The sequence below is a fragment of the Symphalangus syndactylus genome, chromosome 15 (assembly GCF_028878055.3).
Source record: "Symphalangus syndactylus isolate Jambi chromosome 15, NHGRI_mSymSyn1-v2.1_pri, whole genome shotgun sequence".
NCBI classification, from domain to species: domain Eukaryota; kingdom Metazoa; phylum Chordata; class Mammalia; order Primates; family Hylobatidae; genus Symphalangus; species Symphalangus syndactylus.
Genome location: NC_072437.2, coordinates 7902883 through 7921223, shown reverse-complemented (window position 1 = coordinate 7921223; position 18341 = coordinate 7902883). Strand labels below are relative to the sequence as shown.

General features: G+C 41.4%; 1 protein-coding gene across 1 annotated transcript in view; it reads left to right on the top strand.

Moving 5' to 3' along the window:
* The window catches only part of SPACA7 (sperm acrosome associated 7), a 58725-nt gene extending 40664 nt beyond the window's left edge, over nucleotides 1-18061 (top strand). The window contains exons 6-7 of the mRNA XM_055244514.2: nucleotides 15816-15896; nucleotides 17857-18061. Coding sequence (XP_055100489.1) covers nucleotides 15816-15896; nucleotides 17857-17921 — 146 coding nt within the window. The 3' untranslated portion in view covers nucleotides 17922-18061. The remainder of the gene's footprint in view (nucleotides 1-15815; nucleotides 15897-17856) is intronic.
* Nucleotides 18062-18341: the final 280 nt, after the last annotated feature.

Genomic DNA, 18341 nt, shown 5'->3' with positions numbered 1-18341 from the left:
GTATGTTTAAATTGATGTTTGATGGACACGTAGATGGATATAAAATCCTTGGTTTACACTTTTTTTTTCATTGAGTTGATAGAAAATGTCTGCTTCATTGTTGCCTTGCTTTTTTGTTTGTTTTATCTTTGAAATCTAATGTTTTTACTAGGATACATCTTGGTATTAATTTTCCCAGATACAAAATGGATCCTTTCAAAATTAGACTTACCTATTATTTTTCTATAAAGTTATCTTAATTATAACTTTAAATATTAGTCCTATTTCATAGTTAATGCTGCTGTTGGTTTCTTCAATTACACCAATTATACAGATGTTATTTCTTCTTTGCCTGCCTGTATTATATTTTTCTATTATTTCCTCATTGATGTTTTTTACTTATTTCTTTATCTCATTACATTTTCTTGTTTTTCTGACTTACTTTTATACCTTTTATTAAGTTTCCATTTAAGTTATATCAGTATTGAAAAATACTGATCCTTTAGTGAATATTTTGATTGCTTTGATATAAGAAAAATAAGTGTATCCTCTGATATTTTTGGTTCTTTTTAATCTTACAGGACCATACATGTTCCCCTTTTGCTACTTTTGTCCTTTGTCATTCAATTTCTAAAAGGAGCCTACTCCTTATTTTTTTTGGTCTTTTCTCTTTCCCAGGTGTTATGTATTTTGAAGACTGATACCTAAAATTCACATGTGCTTTTTAAGTTCTTTCTCTGTAGCCCTTTCTCTGATCTACCCAGGGCCCATATTTAGTATTTTCAGTCTTACAGTGGACTTGCTTATTCTGATAGGGTTTTCAGATCAATGTTAGGCTTTTTCTAGCTCGCTTTTCTCACTGTTTTATCTCAACCTGCCATTGCTCATCAATAAATGTTGCATGGAGTGGATGTAGGGCAAGAACAGAGATTCTTCACTATAACTTTGAAATTTTTATTCTTTATTTTTTACTTACTGTTATTTTGATATTTTAGTATTTTATAGTTAGGTTATGCCTGAGTGTCTAGTTTTGTGTAATCTTATTTTTCTTTCCTGTTTTTCTGTGTCATTTTTTGAGGAAATATTGGGAGACACAGGCCTAGGCAGCTGCCATAGTCCTTAGTCACATGGAAATCAAATCAAAGGACTTGGAAGATTCAATTTACTTATTTGTGTTTGCCAATGTTGAAAACTATATAAGTTGCAAATCTTTAGAAATTCTAGATAAAACATAATAAACATTTTTAAATGTCTATTATGATCTGACAGCAAAGTAAAGGAAATCTTCAGGGCTAGAAAACCAAGAGAGAATTAAAATCCAGAGCAGTAAGTTACAGATCTAATTGCAGAACAATCCTCAACTGTAATTTTCCCTTATGAAAAGAAATTTGGCTGTTAGAGTTTATTTGCAGAAGATGAGGCCTAGGGAAGAAAAGTGTTGCAAATGAAATCCCTGAATAATGCTACGACTGCTAACAAGACTACACCCTCAGTAAAAGGATAGTGTAGATAAAAAACCATCTACCAGCACAGGGAAATGGAAATATGTCTGTGTAAGCCTGCACCACATGGGGACTTCAAGTTCTGTGTATTCTGGAATAGCTAATCTGTGAAACCAGCATGATAGGAATTCTCATCTGGTGACACTCCGGGTCAGAGGATGCTTGGCAGAAGCAAATACAAACTTGATGTAAAGAATGATTCCCTTAACTTGGGCTACACAGGATTTTCACAGACAATTGCTCTGCCAAAGGTGAGCTTATAATTCAAAACACAAACTTATGGGGAGCAATACGCCATGGATAATAAGCAGCAGGCAAAATAATAGCATTACTAGACTTCAAGAATTTCAGATAACTGAACAATCTGATAGAGCATTTGACATAAGTATGTTTCAGGTTCTCTACCTCTACTTAGAATGCTGTAAAAAAAAAACGTTACTGTCTAGCCAGGTGCAGTGGTGGGTGCTTGTAATTCCAGCTACTTGGGAGGCTGAGGCAGGAGAATCACTTGAACCCAGGAGGCAGAGGTTGCAGTGAGCTGAGATCATGCCATGCCACTGCACTCCAGCCTGGTGACAAGAGTGAGACTCCATTTAAAAAAAAAAAAAAAACAATGCTATGCTACTCTCACCCTAGTAATAAAAATTGGGATCATCTACAAAACCATGGCTTTCCTTGAGCCCATAAGAACATTCCAGTAGAGGGTAGTTAAGTAGGCAGAATTCAAAAGAGAGGCAACCCTACCCAAACAGAGCTGGAACACATGAGCTTTCTCATTTCTGGCCAAGCAGGAGAAAAACAGGTCACCACCACACAAGTGGGTAAGAAGTAACCACTGAATTTTTTAATAGCCAAGTGTGGGATATCATATGCATTTGAAAAATCCAGAGGCCCCACGCACATGGGGGCTTGCACTCACAAGGTCTTCTCCATAGGTCTCTGTAAGATGCTCACAGGAAGGACTGGGGCACAGCACGGCACAGAGGCATGTAGGGAATGTGGGGCGCAGAGGCATGTAGGGAATGATCACCCACAGCTGGGGACAGACAGGTGACCTCTCCCACTTTCTCAGTAGCTCTGAAGCTATAAAAGCCTCCTGCGGAGGGGCAGCAAAGCCTCTTATTCCCAAAGCACAAGCAAAGATCTATGACTTCTGGGGATAGGAGTAAAAGCAAAACTTTTCTGCCTCTAGAAGAAAGATGTTAAACTATCTTGGGGCCAGGATCCCTCACCATTACTAACAGAGAGCTGTTACCATGGGAAGGGACAAGAAATACTACCCAAGACCAACCACTGTAAAAGGCAAAGTTTGGCTACGGAGAGAAGTGACTTGGGTGCTGATCAAACATCTCAGATTGCCTGAGAGTAAGGCTGGATAAGGACAAGTGAGAAATCCCCGGCCCATCACAGGCCTAGCAGGGAGTAACCAGTGAAGGGAGTATATCCCCTGAGGGAAGGAAAGAACTGAAAGAGAAACCTGCTGTGTCGTGCAGGTGTTCAGGGAAGGCTGAAGGCTAAAGGGAAATAGAAACACTAGGCAAGTCCCTGGCCCCTCAGCTCCTACTGTGAATACAAGGCAACAGCAGCACACTTCTGGAGGAATTTGATTCTTTGGTGCATTGAAGATGTCAATAGCAACAACTGATTCCAAGCCAGACCTATCTCTGACCAAACTGGCTCAACCCCCATGCTAATGGCATGACAGAAGAAGAGGTGTGCCCATTTTAAGGCATAATACAATTTACATAAATCTCTACTGTGCTTCAATACATGATGTCTGACATTCAATAAAAAATTACAATACACAAAAGGAAGCAAGAAAAATACCCATTCTAAAGTAATAAACCACAGAACCAGACACAGAAATGTCCCAGATGTTGGAACTATCAGACAATGATAACTATGATTACTATGTTAAATAATCTAGTGGAAAACGTGGAAAACATGTATTAAAAGATGAGGAATTTCAGCAGAGATATGGAAATTATAAGAAGAGTCCAATTGAAATACTAGAAATAAAATACATAATATCTTAAATTAAGAATTTATTCCATGAACTCATCAGTAGACTGTGCACAGCTAGGAAAAAAGTTAGCTATCTTGAAAATAGGTCAATAGAAATAAAAACTGAAACATAAATGAAAAAAAGAATGAAAAAACACCATATTACCAAAGAGTTATGGGTAAATACCTCATTTCCTTACATACATATCATTGAAATCACAGAAAGATAAACAGACGAGAGAGAGCAGTATAGAGGGAGAAATCATGGCTGAAAATGCCCAAAAATAATAAAAGGTATCAAACTACAGATCCAAGTATCTCAGAGAACACCAAGCAGGATACGTATAAACACAGAGACACACCACATTCTAGGTATATCATATTTAAGTTGAAATTTTTTTTTTTGAGATGGAGTCTCACTCTGTCGCCCAGGCTGGAGTGCAGTGGTGCAATCTCGGCTCACTGCAAGCTCCACCTCCTGGGTTCACGCCATTCTCCTGCCTCAGCCTCTCTGAGTAGCTGGGACTACAGGTGCCTGCCACCACGCCCGGCTAATTTTTTTGTATTTTTAGTAGAGACAGAGTTTCACCATGGTCTCAATCTCCTGACCTCGTGATCCGCCCGCCTCAGCCTCCCAAAGTGCTGGGATTACAAGCGTGAGCCACCACGCCCGGCCTTGAAATTTTAAAAAGAGAGTATTTTGAAGGCAGCTAGAAGGGAGAAAAGAAACACTTTACATAGAAAAAAAACCAAGATAGGAATCACAGCAAACTTCGTATCAGAAACTATATAATCTAGAGGACAGTGGAATGACATCTTTAAATGACTGAAAGAAAAAATTGCCATCCCAGAATTCTATTCTCAGAGAAAATATCTTTTACATATGAAGACAAAAATAAGGATTATTTCAGACAAAGATAACACATCTTAGCAGATCTGCAAAGTTAGAAATGTTAAATGGCATTCTCCAGGCCAAAATGTGGATTGTACAAAGAAATAAAAAGTACCAGAAATAGTAAAAATGAAGTAAATATGAAAGACATTTTGGTACTGTTAGTTGAGATCACTTGAAATACAATTGAATCTCCAAAGGAAAAAGAAAGAAAGAAACATGCCAAAGAAAATGTATGTCAACAAAGCAAAAAGGAGGGCAACTGGAAGTATGCCACTTAAAGGTTCTCACACTTTACATGAGGTGATAAATTACTATTTAAAGTTAGACTGCAATAAGTTAAAGATACATATTTGTAAAGCCTAGATCCAACACTAAAAATATTTAAGGTGTGAATAACAAATCAATAGAGGAAGTAAATGAATATTTTTAAAATACCCAATTAATTCAAAGAAGACAAGGGGAAAAAGAAATAAAGAACAGATAAGGCAAATAGAAAACAGCTAGCAACTTGGCAGTTTTTAATCCAAAAACATCAATAATTACCTTAAGTCTAAATGTTTTACACTAGGGGTTGTCAAACTATAGGCCAAGGGCCAAATATAAATATAGGAATATAAATCATTCTATTATAAAGACACATGCTTGTGTATGTTCATTGCAGCACTACTCACAATAACAAAGACATGAAATCAACCTAAATGCCAATCTTTGAGAGACTGGATAAAGAAAATGTGGTGCATATACACCATGGAATACTAGACAGCCATTAAAAAGAATGAAATTATGTCCTTTGCAGTTACATGGATGGAGCTGGAGGCTATTATTTTTAGCAAACTAACACAGGAACAGAAAACCAAATACCACATGTTCTCACTTGTAAGTGGAAGCTAAATGATGAGAACACATGGACACATAGGGGGGAACAAAAGGCACTGGGGCCTACTTGAGGGTGGAGAATGGGAGGAGGGAGAGGATCAGGAAAAAATAACTAATAAGGACTAGGCTTAATTGCTGGGTGATGAAATAATCTGTACAACAAACCTGGTGACACACTTTAAAACTTGGAGAAAATAAATGTTTTTCTAGAAAACTTTAGAAAAAAAAGGAAAAAAAATTGAAGTCACTATGTTACTATCAGACAAAGTTGACTTCAAAACAACATTATCAAAGACAAAAGGAAAACTAGATCATTTTAGAAGGGTCAGTTTCTTAGGAAAACACACAATCTCAAATATCTATGCACTCCACCACAGAACTTCAAAACAAATATGAAGCCAACCCTGATAGAAACGAAAGTAAAAGCAGACAAATCTATAGCTATATTTGGAAACTTTAGCGCTCTTTTTCAGTAATTGATAAAAGAAATAGAATAAGGACATAAAAGGCCAAAACAACATTTTTAGCCAAATTACTCAAATTGACCTTTTATAGAACACAATCCACCCAGCAACAGAAGAATGCATATCTTTACAAATGCTCTTGGAACATTCACCAACATCCACCATATTTTTGACCACAAAACAAACTTCAACAAGTCTAAAATAATTAAAATCATCCAAAATATGTTATCTGCACACAACAGAAATAAACCAGAAATCAATAATAGAAAATGATGTGGGGAAATCCTCCAAATATTTGCAAATTATGCAACACACTTAAGAAGTCACAAGGGAAATTCGAAAATGTTTAACCCTTTTCCCATTTAGAAAAATGAAGTGTAGCTCACTGCCAGTGCTCATTTGCTTTTTACATAAACATGCTCTTTAAGGCAGAAGCAAATCTGACTGATTTTCAATGCGAAAATAAAATAGAAAAAGTGATCTTGGAGTTAAGCAGAACTAACATCAGAATCGTCTGAATCATCAGAATTGTCTATTTCAGAAAGATCAGATTTATTGAACAAATCTTCTGCCAACAACTGTTCAAGAACAATGTTAACATCACACATAGGAATGCTATATTTTCTAGGATTTTACATTTTCAGCAACTGAGAATTACTATATTTTGTAAATGGAAATACCTCTACTAAAAACAGAATGCTATAAATAGAACGATGGCTTTTGTTTCCAAAGTCGATATACTCGAGCGATTCAAAAATTAAAAGTGAAATATTTCATGACAAAGGTATCTTGGGGTAGATGCTGCTGCCACAAGTACCATTGGCAAGTATTCTCGGGGCAAATGGGAAAGAGTTAATTAAATGAAAAGGAAAACACAACATGTCAAAAGTTGTGGGATGCAACTGAAGCAGTGCTCAAATGGAAATCTATAGCATTAAATGCTTATGCTAAAATAAACATGCTTAAAATTATTCATGGCACAGAAATGGAATTGAGAACAGAAAATATCAAGACACTGTGAAAAACAGGCAAAGTTGTCAAATACCAAAAAAGAACTAGGAGAAACGGAAACAAAAAGTCATTAAAATTCAAGATGAAGTGATGAGTGGAACAGCAGATCTGTCATAATTGAAAAAAAAGTAAATTGGAAGGTGAACCTGAGACATTACACAAGTTTAGCATATAGAACTATGAAACCAGAGACCAGGAAACATAAAATGTAAGAACCAACATCCCACAGGAGGGAATGGAGAGTGAGTGAGGGGCAGTGTTTGAAGGAATGATTATCAAGGCTATCCCCACACCAGTGAAAAACATAAATCCTCAGATTCAGGAATCACAGCATGTTCTAAAGGAAGAGAAATGGAAATGAAATTGACATACCACTTGTAGAGCTGCAGAACTCCAAAATCTGAGACGATCTGGCAATCAACCTGAAACAAGTTAAGATTTCTAAAACAGAACGATTAGACTGTAGATGGTTATTTCCACAGAAAACAATAGAAGTCAAAAGACAGCAAATCATATCTTCAAAAGATTTTTTTAAAAGCATGGCTATCAACATAGAATTCCATACCCAGCTGAAGTATCTGCCAGTGAGAGCAAAATAGACTTTGCTGGAAAAGGCCAAGCATTTCACATTGAGAGAACTTCGGTTTAAAGAAAACGTCATGAAGGATTTGAGGCAGGAGAAGCAAGATGCGGGAGGCAGGGGCAAACAAAAGCCTGATAAATATGGGGTGAATCTGAACAAGGACCCCCCTGGGTGAGGCAGAGCAGCCCCTACCCACCCGCAGGCACCGCACATGACCAGCACTGCTCTTCCCTGTCTCCACCAGCATCTCTGCTGCCCTCCAAAGAGCCTAGGTGCATCCGTGGTGATGCTGCATTGGGAGCGTGAAGATTCCCCTGTCACCACCATCATTTCAATTCTGCGTTTAGCCTTCTCATCACACTGAAGCGGAGCTTCTGCTTCTTACCCAGTCATGGCTTCCCTGCAGCAGTCTGTGGACTTCAGGATGCGTCAGGAATGAGGGCTGGCCCGGGCCAGGGAGGATCTGGATGATCTACTCGAATGAGCTGTTTCTCTGATGAGAACAGAATGACAGAAGTTCACATATAGAAAATCGCATTGTGTTGGGGGCTTGGTCCTTTTCATTAAAATAAAAATCCATCCTGAAATTCAAACCCTGCTTCCATGGCACAGGGTTAAAGAAATGGAGTCTGAATCTTACAAAGTGCCTCCTCTGGGACCCTCTACTGCCAATTATTGCTTGCTTCCTCTCACCTCCTCCTCCAGCCTGAGTCATGCCTTTTAATTTTTGCCAAAAGCCAAATGGAAGTGTCCAGGCAGCTCCTGATTTAGCTCAGCTCCTAAGATGACAGGAACACAAGAGGCAGGGCTGGGGGCGTGGTCTCCTGGGCTGGGAGCTGTCTATTCATGCTGTCTCAGTACCTGCTGCTCTGGGCTGCAGATATTTCTTGGTACGTCCATATCACCCCGTTGGAACAAGGCTTCCTGAATGAGACAGTGCACCCTCCATGCTGACCCTGGCACCTTGCCTTGAGTAGGTGTTTGTTGAATGAATGAATGAATGAATGAATGCATAGACACTGAGGAGAATGTGAAACCTTGACCCTTATTTGAGCAGAGGACTGGAGAAGATGCTTCTGTGAGAATGTAAAGGAAAAACCCCTTGGATTCATTAACATGGAGGAAAGGTAAATCCCACAAAGTCCTAGTGACCTTACCAGCAACTCAGATGCAACCTGACAGGGCGGCCATGTGCCAAGGCGGCATGGGCAGCCGGATCCAAGGGTGAGCACAGGCTCCCCTGCAGGGTGACATAGGCCAGGAGAACATTGCAATAGAAACAGATGCGAGTCAGAGGGCATGAGTTGAAAAAAAAGTTGAAGAAAAGATGGGGAAAACCATTTCTCCATGTTTACTGATGGCACATGACAAGGATAAATTGTCTGAAACAGAAAAGATGGATGATGAAGTCGATACAACTGGAAGGAAACATGCCTTCTCCCTGGTGGTTAGGAAATGGGATGGCTTCCCCTCAGCTCGGCCCGGCCGCTGGAGCCAAGGTAGTGAGTGCCCTGACTCTGCTCCCGGTTTTCAGGCAGCACAAGGCCACCCAGGATGGGCCATAAAGTCCATTTATTCGATTGGCACCAACATTTGAAAAAGAAGAACAGAATAAAGACAGAGTGTAAGTATGAAACTGTTTTGTTTTCACCAAGGGTGGAGGCAGAGAGAGAGAAGACAAAGAGAGAGATAGAGAGAGAGAGACGGGGAGACAAAGAAGATGTGTGTGAGAGAGAGAGAGAAGCTCTCACAGCGTAACATGATTTTTTTGTGCCCTGGTTGAGAGCTAAAGAACAGGATGGGGCAGCTCTGGGGGACACATTATCTCTGCAAGTCTCTGAGGTCTGGGAGATGCAAAGCACCCCCTGCCTCCCCACCCCCCATGGCACTGGAGGCTGGACCCACATCACGGGTCCTAGGGTGGACAGCACCAGCATTCCATCTGCCAGGAGGCTGGACCGGGATCCCCAGGGAACTTATTTGATTTCAGCATTGTATCCTTAACGAACAGTAGCCCCGTGCAGGCACATGTCACTATGTTCAGTCACTATGTTTAGTCACTACTGGTTCCCTGGGGCTGCCATACAAAGTACTTAAATGGAAATGTATAGCATTAAATGCTTGTATTGAGTTAATTTGCATATATGGTGTGAGGTTATTGTTGTTTCGGTTTGATTTGGTTTGGTTTGGATTTTTGCATATTCACATCCAATTGTTCCAACATCATTTGCTAAAAAATTCAACTTTCTCTCTTGAGTTGCCTTAGCATATTTGTCGAAAATCAGTTCATCATATATGTGCAAGTCTGTTTCTGGACTTTTTATTTTGTTTTATTGATGTAAAACCTGTTCTTCCTCATTGTCCATTTCATTGCCTTGGTTACTGTATGTCAATCACAGGTTTGAATTTTTCCAACTTTGTTCTTGATTTTCAAAATCAATCTGGCTATTCTAGTGCCTTTATCTTTCTGTATAAACTTAAGAAACAGCTTATTAATGTCTACAAAAAATTCTGCTAGGATTTTAATTTGGATTGCTACAAATCTGTAGGTCAATTTGGTAAGATCTGCCATCTTAACAATTTCCAGTCTTCCTACCTATGAGCAACTCCATTTATTTAGATCTTTGCTTTCTTGCACATTTTGTAGTTTTTAGCATAAAGATCTTGCATATATTTTATTAGGTTTATACATAAGTGTTTAGTAGTTACTGATATTATTTTAAATGACACTTTTTAAAATCCAATATCCAGTTATTCATTTTTAGTATATATAGAAATATTATTGCTTTTGTATATTGACTTTATAACCCATAACCTTACTAAACTCACTCTTTAGTTCCAGCAGCATTTTTGTAGATTCTTTTGGATTTTCTACGTAGAGGATTATATCACCTGGGAATCGTTTGTTCTTCCTTTCCAACACATATGCCTTTTGTTTCTTTTTCTTGCCCTGTATCACTAGTTAGGATCTCCAGTGCAATGTTGAATGTTGAATAGGAGTGATAAGCACAGACATTCTTTCATAAGAGTGAAAGCATTCAGTCATTTGCTAGGAAGGATGATGTTAGCTGCAGGGATTTTTTATACATTCCTTTTGTTGGGTTGAAGAAGTTGCCTTCCATTCCTAGTTTGCTGAGAGTTTTGTTCATGAATGGAGTTTGAATTCTGAGAAAAGCTTTTTCTGAATCTATTCTGAGCATAGCAAATATTTTTTGTATAAAATCAGACAGTAAATCTTCCAGTCTTTGAGGGCAACATGGGCTCTGTTCCTCGACCCTGCCATGGGAGCACAAAAGCAGCGTGAATGGTGTATGAAAGAATGAGCATGGCTGCGTCCAAGGCAGCTTTATTCACTAAAGCCAGTGCGTCCACAGTTGACCATCAGCTGCAGCTTGCAGCCCTGCATCTGTTGGGATGGTCACTTGGTTTTACTTTATTCTGTTGATGAGGAGAATCACATGTGATTGATTTTTGACCCACTTGGTCATTATATTGTTGGATTTAATTTGCTAAAATTTAGTTCAGAATTTTTGCATCTGTATCCCTGGGGGACATTGGTCTGTGGTTTGTTGGGTTTTTAATGCTTTTCTCTAGCTTTGGTTTTAAGGTAATAACGGTTTCATAGAAATGGGTTGGGAAATAGTCTCTCTTCTTGAATTTTCTAGATACATTCATATGAAATGAATATTATTTCTACCCAAAATGTTTGATAGCATTTATCAGTGAAGATATCTGGGCCTATATTTTCTTTATGGAAGGGTTTTAACTACAATCTTCATTTATTTAATAGATAGAAAGCTATTTTGTGTATTTATTTCTTTAATAAGCTTTGATAATTTGGGTCCTTATGGGAACTTTCTCATTTCACCTAAGTTGGCAAAGTTATTGGCAAAAGTTGTTCACAATAGTTTTTTTAATTCATTTTCAGTGTCTGCAGGAACTGTAGTGATAGCAATTCTCTAGTAATTTGTATCTTTCTAAAAATCCCTCAGTCTGATTTGAGGTTCATCCATTTTATTGATCTGCTCAGAGAACCAGGTTTTTTGTTTCATTTTCCTCTATTGATTTTGGTTTTAATTACAGTGATTTCTTCTCTCAACATTATTTCCTTTCCTCTGCTTATTGTAAATTTTATTTCCCCTTTTTTCTAAGTTTTTGATGTGAATACTTAGATCATAGGTTTGAGACTTCTCATCTTTTCTAATAGAAATGTTTAGTGATTTCCTCTAAGTATCACTTTTATCTCATCCCATAAATTCCAATATGTTGTGTTTTTATTTTCATCCAGTTCAAAATACTTTATCATTCACCTTTTAAATTTCTTATTTGATCCATAGGTTGTTTAGAAGTGTGCTGTTTAGGCTGGGCATGGTGGCTCACACCTGTAATCCCAGCACTTTGGAAGGCCAAGGCAGATGGATTACTTGAGGTTAGGAGTTTGAGACCAGCCTGGCCAAAATGATGAAACCCCATCTCTTCTAAAAATACAAAAATTAGCTGGGCTTGATGGTGGGCACCAGTAATCCCAGCTACATGGGAGGCTGAGGCAGGAGAATCACTTGACCTCAGGCAGCTGAAGTCACAGTGAGCCGAGATCATGCCACTGCACTCCAGTCTGGGTGACAGAGCAAGACTCCATTTCAAAAAAAAAAAAAAAAAAAAAAAAAAAAGAAGTGTTCTGTTTAGTTTCAAATATTTGGAAGTTTTTTCCAGATACCATAATTTTATTGATTTATAATTTAATTATATTTTGGTCAGAAAACATATGTTATATGTCATGATTATTGTTAAATGAATTTTAAAACTTTAAATGTAGCCCAGAATATAGTGTGCTTTAGCAAATATTCCAAGTGTTCCTGAAAAGTATGTGTATTATACTGTTAAGGGGTGGACTGTTCTATAAATATCAATTAGATCAAGTATGCTAAGTAGATTCATTCAACTCTTCCATATCCTTATTAAATTTCAATCTACTTGTTCAGTTGATTATTGAGAAAGCACTGTTGAAATCTCAAACGATAATTGTGGATGTGTTCATTACTCCTTTTAGTTCTAGCAGTGTTTCCTTCATGTACTTTGAAGCCATCTTATTTGGTGTATAAACCTGTAGGATTGTTATGTTTTCTTGGTGAGTTATCCCTGCAACATGACTCTTGGCCAGGTGCAGTGGCTCGTGCCTGTAATCCTAACACTTTGGGAGTCTGAGGCAACAGGATCACTTGAGCCCAGGAGTTCAAGACCAGCCTGGGCAACATAGCAAGACCTCATCTCTACAAAAAACAAAATATTAGCTTGGTGTTGTGACACATACCTGTAGTTTCAGCTACTCAGGAGGCTGAGGTAGGAGGATTGCTTTAGCCCAGGAGGTCATGACTGCAGTGAGCCAAGATGGTGCCACTGCACTCCAGCCTGGGTAACAAAGTAAGACCCCATCTCAAAAAAAAAAAAAAGAAAGAAATGACTCTTTTATTCCTAGTAATATTATTTGCCCCTAAATATACTTTGAGATTTAAGTAACTATTTTACCTTTCTTTTGATTGGTATTAGCATGTCATATCTTTGTCTATCATTTTACTTTTAACCCATTTGTGTCTTCAGGGGGATTTCTTATAGACAGCCTATGGTTGGCTCTTGCTTTTTTACCTAATCTGACATTCTATGCTTCTTGAACATATGGTATATAGTTTTATAAAAACATTTTTAATACTTTTGCTTTCTAATTCTACTCTCATGTGTCATTTCTGGGTCAATTTTGATTAATTTTTCTTCTCATTGTAGATGATATTTTATTGCTTATTCACATACCTGGTCATTTTTGTTTGAATGCCAGACGTTGTGAATTTTATTTCATTATGTGTTGGATAGTCTTGTATTTTGAAAACTAGTATTGAGCCTGTTCTTTTACCCAGTTAAGTTACTTTAAAGCAGTTTGGTCCTTTTGAGGCTTGCTTTTATGCTATATTAGATGGGACCAAGCAGCATTTATTCTAAGTCTACTATTCCCCACTACTGAGGCAATGTAATTCTGTGCACTCAATGTCCTGTGTATTATGAGGGTTTTTTTTTCAATGTTTTCTGACAGGAATCCCACTTATTTCTGGACTGTGTGAGCTCTGGAAATTGTTCTGCCTGTTCAGTTGTGTGGTCCTTTTTCCATCCTTGAGTAATTTTCTTACAGCCATTCACTGGCCAGTAATCAGCTGAAGGCTCGAGGCATCCCTTGCATCTCTCTCTCTCTCTCTCTTTCTGTGTGTGTGTGTGTGTGTGTGTCTCTCACTCTGTCCTTTGAACTCTAGCTACTTTGACCTCTCCAAACCCCTCAGTATATTGAGATCACTGGGCTCTGCCTAAGTTCTCACTCCTAATGCTGCCCTGGAAACTCTCCAGGCAGTGCCTGAAGCAAGCATAGGGCTACATTCAGCTGCTTTCCATCTCTCAGGGGATCACTGGTCTTTGCTGATTAATTTTTGATATATGAGAAATCACTGTTTCATATATTTTTTCTTGTTTTTTAATTAAATTGGGAGGATAAATCTAATCCTTGTTACTCCATCCTTTCCAGACATTAAAAATTCAAATACTAGATTTTTACCCATGTGGTTCCATTGAGAATCCTGGAACTGTGAAAAGCTCTGCATTTCAACTCTGGAAGGAAAAGCAAGGACTGGGGTGACGGCCCCTGGGTTCTCCCAGCTCAGCTGCATACAACCTCAGTGCCCTTAGGAAGGTGCTTTGCCTCACTGGGGCCTCATCTACACATGAACACTAAGTATTACCCACGGGCTTCACCAGGTGCCCTATAGTTGAATGAAACCACACATACATAGGGAACGGGGAAATGTTAGCTTCATATACACTTCCCTGGGACTCCCAAGGGCTAGAGATTACACTCTACAAATAAGCAAACTAAAGATAAAATGTTTTATATTAAATGACGAATTACATATGTTTCCACAAATAGCTAACCTGAATTATCTGCCAAAATTTTCTAAGGAATCTTCTCTGAAAAATACGCTGTGTGAATTCATTTTGAGTATGAAATTGGCAGCAATCTCTCTGGTGTAGGTTATCCCTGGAAAGATACACAGGAAAGTGGGTCACAGTTGTGGACTCCAGGAAACTGGTTGAGGACCAACCACTGGTAACAGCCTGATGTTTCACTGAACGTCTTTTCTAAAACTTAAAAATTGTTCCATGGGCTTGTGTCCTTATTAAACATATAAACTGAGCACCTAAGACTAATTTAGATAAATGTTTTTAAAGCCCGAAGCAGCCTTTAAGGATGCCTGCAGCCTCTAATGAATGTTTGCAGATCCACGTTCCTCTTAATGTAAAATGGATTAAGAGGAAAATAGATCTGCAACTATGCTCTCTTCCTTGTTGCCAGAAAACCCAACTTCCCCACGTAATCTGTAATTTCTGGGAATAGGAAAAGTTTCGTGGTTCATAATATCATTCCTGACATACTGATTGTGCCTAAACTTCAGTTTAAGACTTTGGAACCTGGTAAAATCTAAGTATCCCATAGGACATATATAAATTCATCTCATAATCATTCATTTCCTGTAACATTAATGTCAACAAGAGACTCATTTACTCACAATACCTGCTGAGCCTGGTAGGTGCTCGGCAGATATATAAGGGGTTCTTGTTTCCAAGAAATGAGACTGAGGGGTCAGGCCAGTCAACAGTAGTCATTATTCATGCGTTCACAAAATGCAGATGTACCAAACCATATTTTTAAGGATTCCAGGTTGCACCTGCACAGAGTTTTGGGAGAACTAAAGAGAGGCCTCCTGGCGTGCTTTGAGAGTAAGAAGAGTAAATAAAGGCAGAGGATTAGGGTTCTCTGTAGGGGGCCCCACTAGGAAAGGTGCCTCCCAGGCTGGGGGCTACTCCAAAGGGAGCCCCCCACCCAACAGCTGCAACAGCCAGGGCCAGTTTGGGGGGACTTGGAGCCGCTACTGAACTGATGTCGCCTCACACTCCCTGCACCTCTTCCTGAGCAGCGGGGACCACACAGCATAGTTACTGGTAGAAAGGTCTGGACAGGAAGAGAGGTGGGGGAAATTCAGTGTCTGTAAAACCTGTGTCCGGGCCCAAGGACCACAGCTCAAGTGACCATGAGTGTCAGATCCACAGAAGGGAGCCCTGCTCACCACCAGCAGTGGGGAGCCCTTAGGACACAGAGTGGACAGAATAATTCTATGCTAGCGTCTCCTAAGAGTGTAAAGAGAAAACGCAGAGAAAGCATAAAGATGTAGGACTCCACTCATTGCTTGGGCACCAAGCCACACTTTCTGGGGCTTGCTGGAGGAAATGTTTTTGATGGCCTCGCCTGAGGCTGTGTCTCCAGAAGCCGCGGCACCTCACCTCGCTTGCTCTGTGCGTGGGCGCTGCTTTGCTCAGCGCTTATGGCTCCCTGAAGTTAAAAGGAAAAGTGGAATCATGCCTTAATTATTTACAAAGCATGATCATTGTACTTACTGTTTTCCCCACAGAAAAGAAGAATTCAAAGAACACTCAGTATGAAAATCTATCCATTCTGGACAAAATCCTTCAAAATACCGGAAGATCTCCAGGTAGATTGGAAATAATAGGTAAGTGTCTTCTTGTTTGGGGATTTTTTTCCTGCTCAAGGGACAGGTGTGTCTCTGAGCCGCTCCAGGGAGAGCAGGTGAGCCCAGCCCCCAGGTGGACCCACCTGAGCTCCACAAGAGCCCCTGTCCGACCGTTGATGTGTGGACCCCTGACCGGACAAGTCCAATTCAAGGAGTCGAGGCCCATGTCAATGAGGGAGTGCTCTCCCTTTTCAGCCGAACGGAGCAGGGGACCAGTCCCCCTTTTCCCAAGAATAATCAGGACTCACAAGGCTGCCACCACCCACCCACACAAGAGTCCCAACCACGTGGTGACAGGAGCCTGCTCCCCCCATGACAGGCCCAGGAAGGGCCCCCACACCCCTCTCAGGACGCCCTCCACCCTCTCGTAGCATGGGGACCCCCGGTCCAGCCCTTCTCCACTCCCTGTTCACACAGCTCCACCACTGTCCGCCTGCTAAGAGTTGGCCATGCAGATCCTGTGGCTTCTGCCCCTGGCCCCAGGCTTCTCCTCAGAGCTTTCCAGAACACCTGGGAGCCAGTCCTGGGTGAGGCTGACAGCCCTCTTGTCCTCCCAGTATCCCTAAGTCACATGGCAGCCCAGTGTGCCCAGACCCTCCCCCCATACCCTGCAGCACTTGCCCGTCCACGCAGCCTGAGACCCCCCCATCTGGAGCGCGTCACACAACGAATCCCAAGCTGCTGTCTGTGAACGCCAAAGACTTTGGCAAATGAGCCATTGCTGAGCCACACGGCTGGCTTTTCATAGCCCAAGCACAGAGCCAGACGTTGAGAACCTGTCACCTTCACTCACCTCCACTGGTGCTTCCCAAGCACCCACCACGTGCCAGGCACTGTCCTAGGCTCTGGGGCTTCTCACATAGAACAGGCAGCCCTGCCTGGAAGCTCACCCGCTAGAGGATGGTTAGGTGGGCCTCCCTGTCCCCTCTTAAGGCATTGGGGTTCTGACTTCCCCATCCAGCCTGTCGGCTGCTGCTCCCAGCCCCTCACTGTCCACAAGCGTGGGAAGCCGGCCAGCTTGTCCTTTGTTAAAATGCCGATGAGGACGGTCCCGGGAAGCGTCTCTGGAGACCTCCCTGCTGCACTAGTTGTCATCGAGCACAGGCCAGGAGCTTCTCTGAAGTGGGGCCCCCAGCCCCCCATGTTCAGACTTTGCCAGGCCAATGTAAGTCCCAGGACCATGAAACCCCAGGCCACAAGGTCTCCTCGTGCCCCCAGCAGCAGGGACCAGGCCAACACACGTGGTGTAGAAAGGGCAGTGAGCGGTCGTTCAAGCTACGGCCAATTTCCCAGACTGTGCCGCTGTCCAGGACAACCTCTGCTGCTTTAGATACAATTTCATGATTGACCTTGTCAAGGTTCCATTTCCCTGGGATCTGACTGTTCTGCAGGGAGAATCACAAATGCTCCTATAACACAGACAGCAAAAGACAGGGGCCTCTGCACTGATGAAGCTCCCGTACGTCATCAGCACCTCTAGTTGTGGCCGTCGGCAACAGAAGCCCCGAAGGTGACAGTGGGGACTTCCAGAGCCCTGGCAATATTGGACAGTGAAGAACCAGGGGTCCCCAACCTCCTGGTACTGACATCCCAGGAGTGAGATCCACAGCCGGCCACCGTGAGGGGAAGAGGAGGAGGAGGACCAGCCCAGCTCCACCAAGCTTGGAGTTGTCCATGGGTTCTGAGGGAGAACGCGGGGGAAATGACACGGGACAGGGTGGCCCCGCAGGTGGCCAAAGGCAGCCTGACGCAGCCAGCGCCCCCTCCGTCCTCCTGCCTCGGACACATCCGCGGGGCTCTCCCCTCCCTCCACAACTGAGGGCTCGGTTCCTCCTGTCCCCTGGTGTCCCTCGATCCTGCCGGTGCCTCCATCTCCCTCACACCACACACTGCCAGGCTCAAAATCTCTCTTTCCACACAGGAAACATTTTCCGTAAAGAGCAGCAGAGGACAAGTGCACAGAGCAGGAGCCAAGGCAGTCAGTGAGGCTGCATCCCCAGAGCCCCTGCGCAGGAGACGAGCCTGCTAGAATCCCCACCCACCAGCCTCTGGAACAGGGCACTTGTGTGCACACGCCCATGTTCTCTGAACCATTCCGCATAAAGGAAAATCGTTTATTCACACGATCTCAATTGGAGTTGGTTTATTTAAGTGTTAAGCCAGAGGGTATGTGGGATTTGGGTTTTTTTTTAAAAAAAAAGAAAACAAGAAACAAAAAACCATATCAAACCTGGAAATAAGAGCATCAGAATATTCTGTCTACAAATAACATAATCTCAGAGCTCATAAAGAATTCGTCCATGAGGAACAGAGACTACGAAGGCCTGAGAGTCTCTTCCCTGCTGCCATGCATTGCAAAATACACACGCACACATATAACACATGCACACACATGTAACACATGCA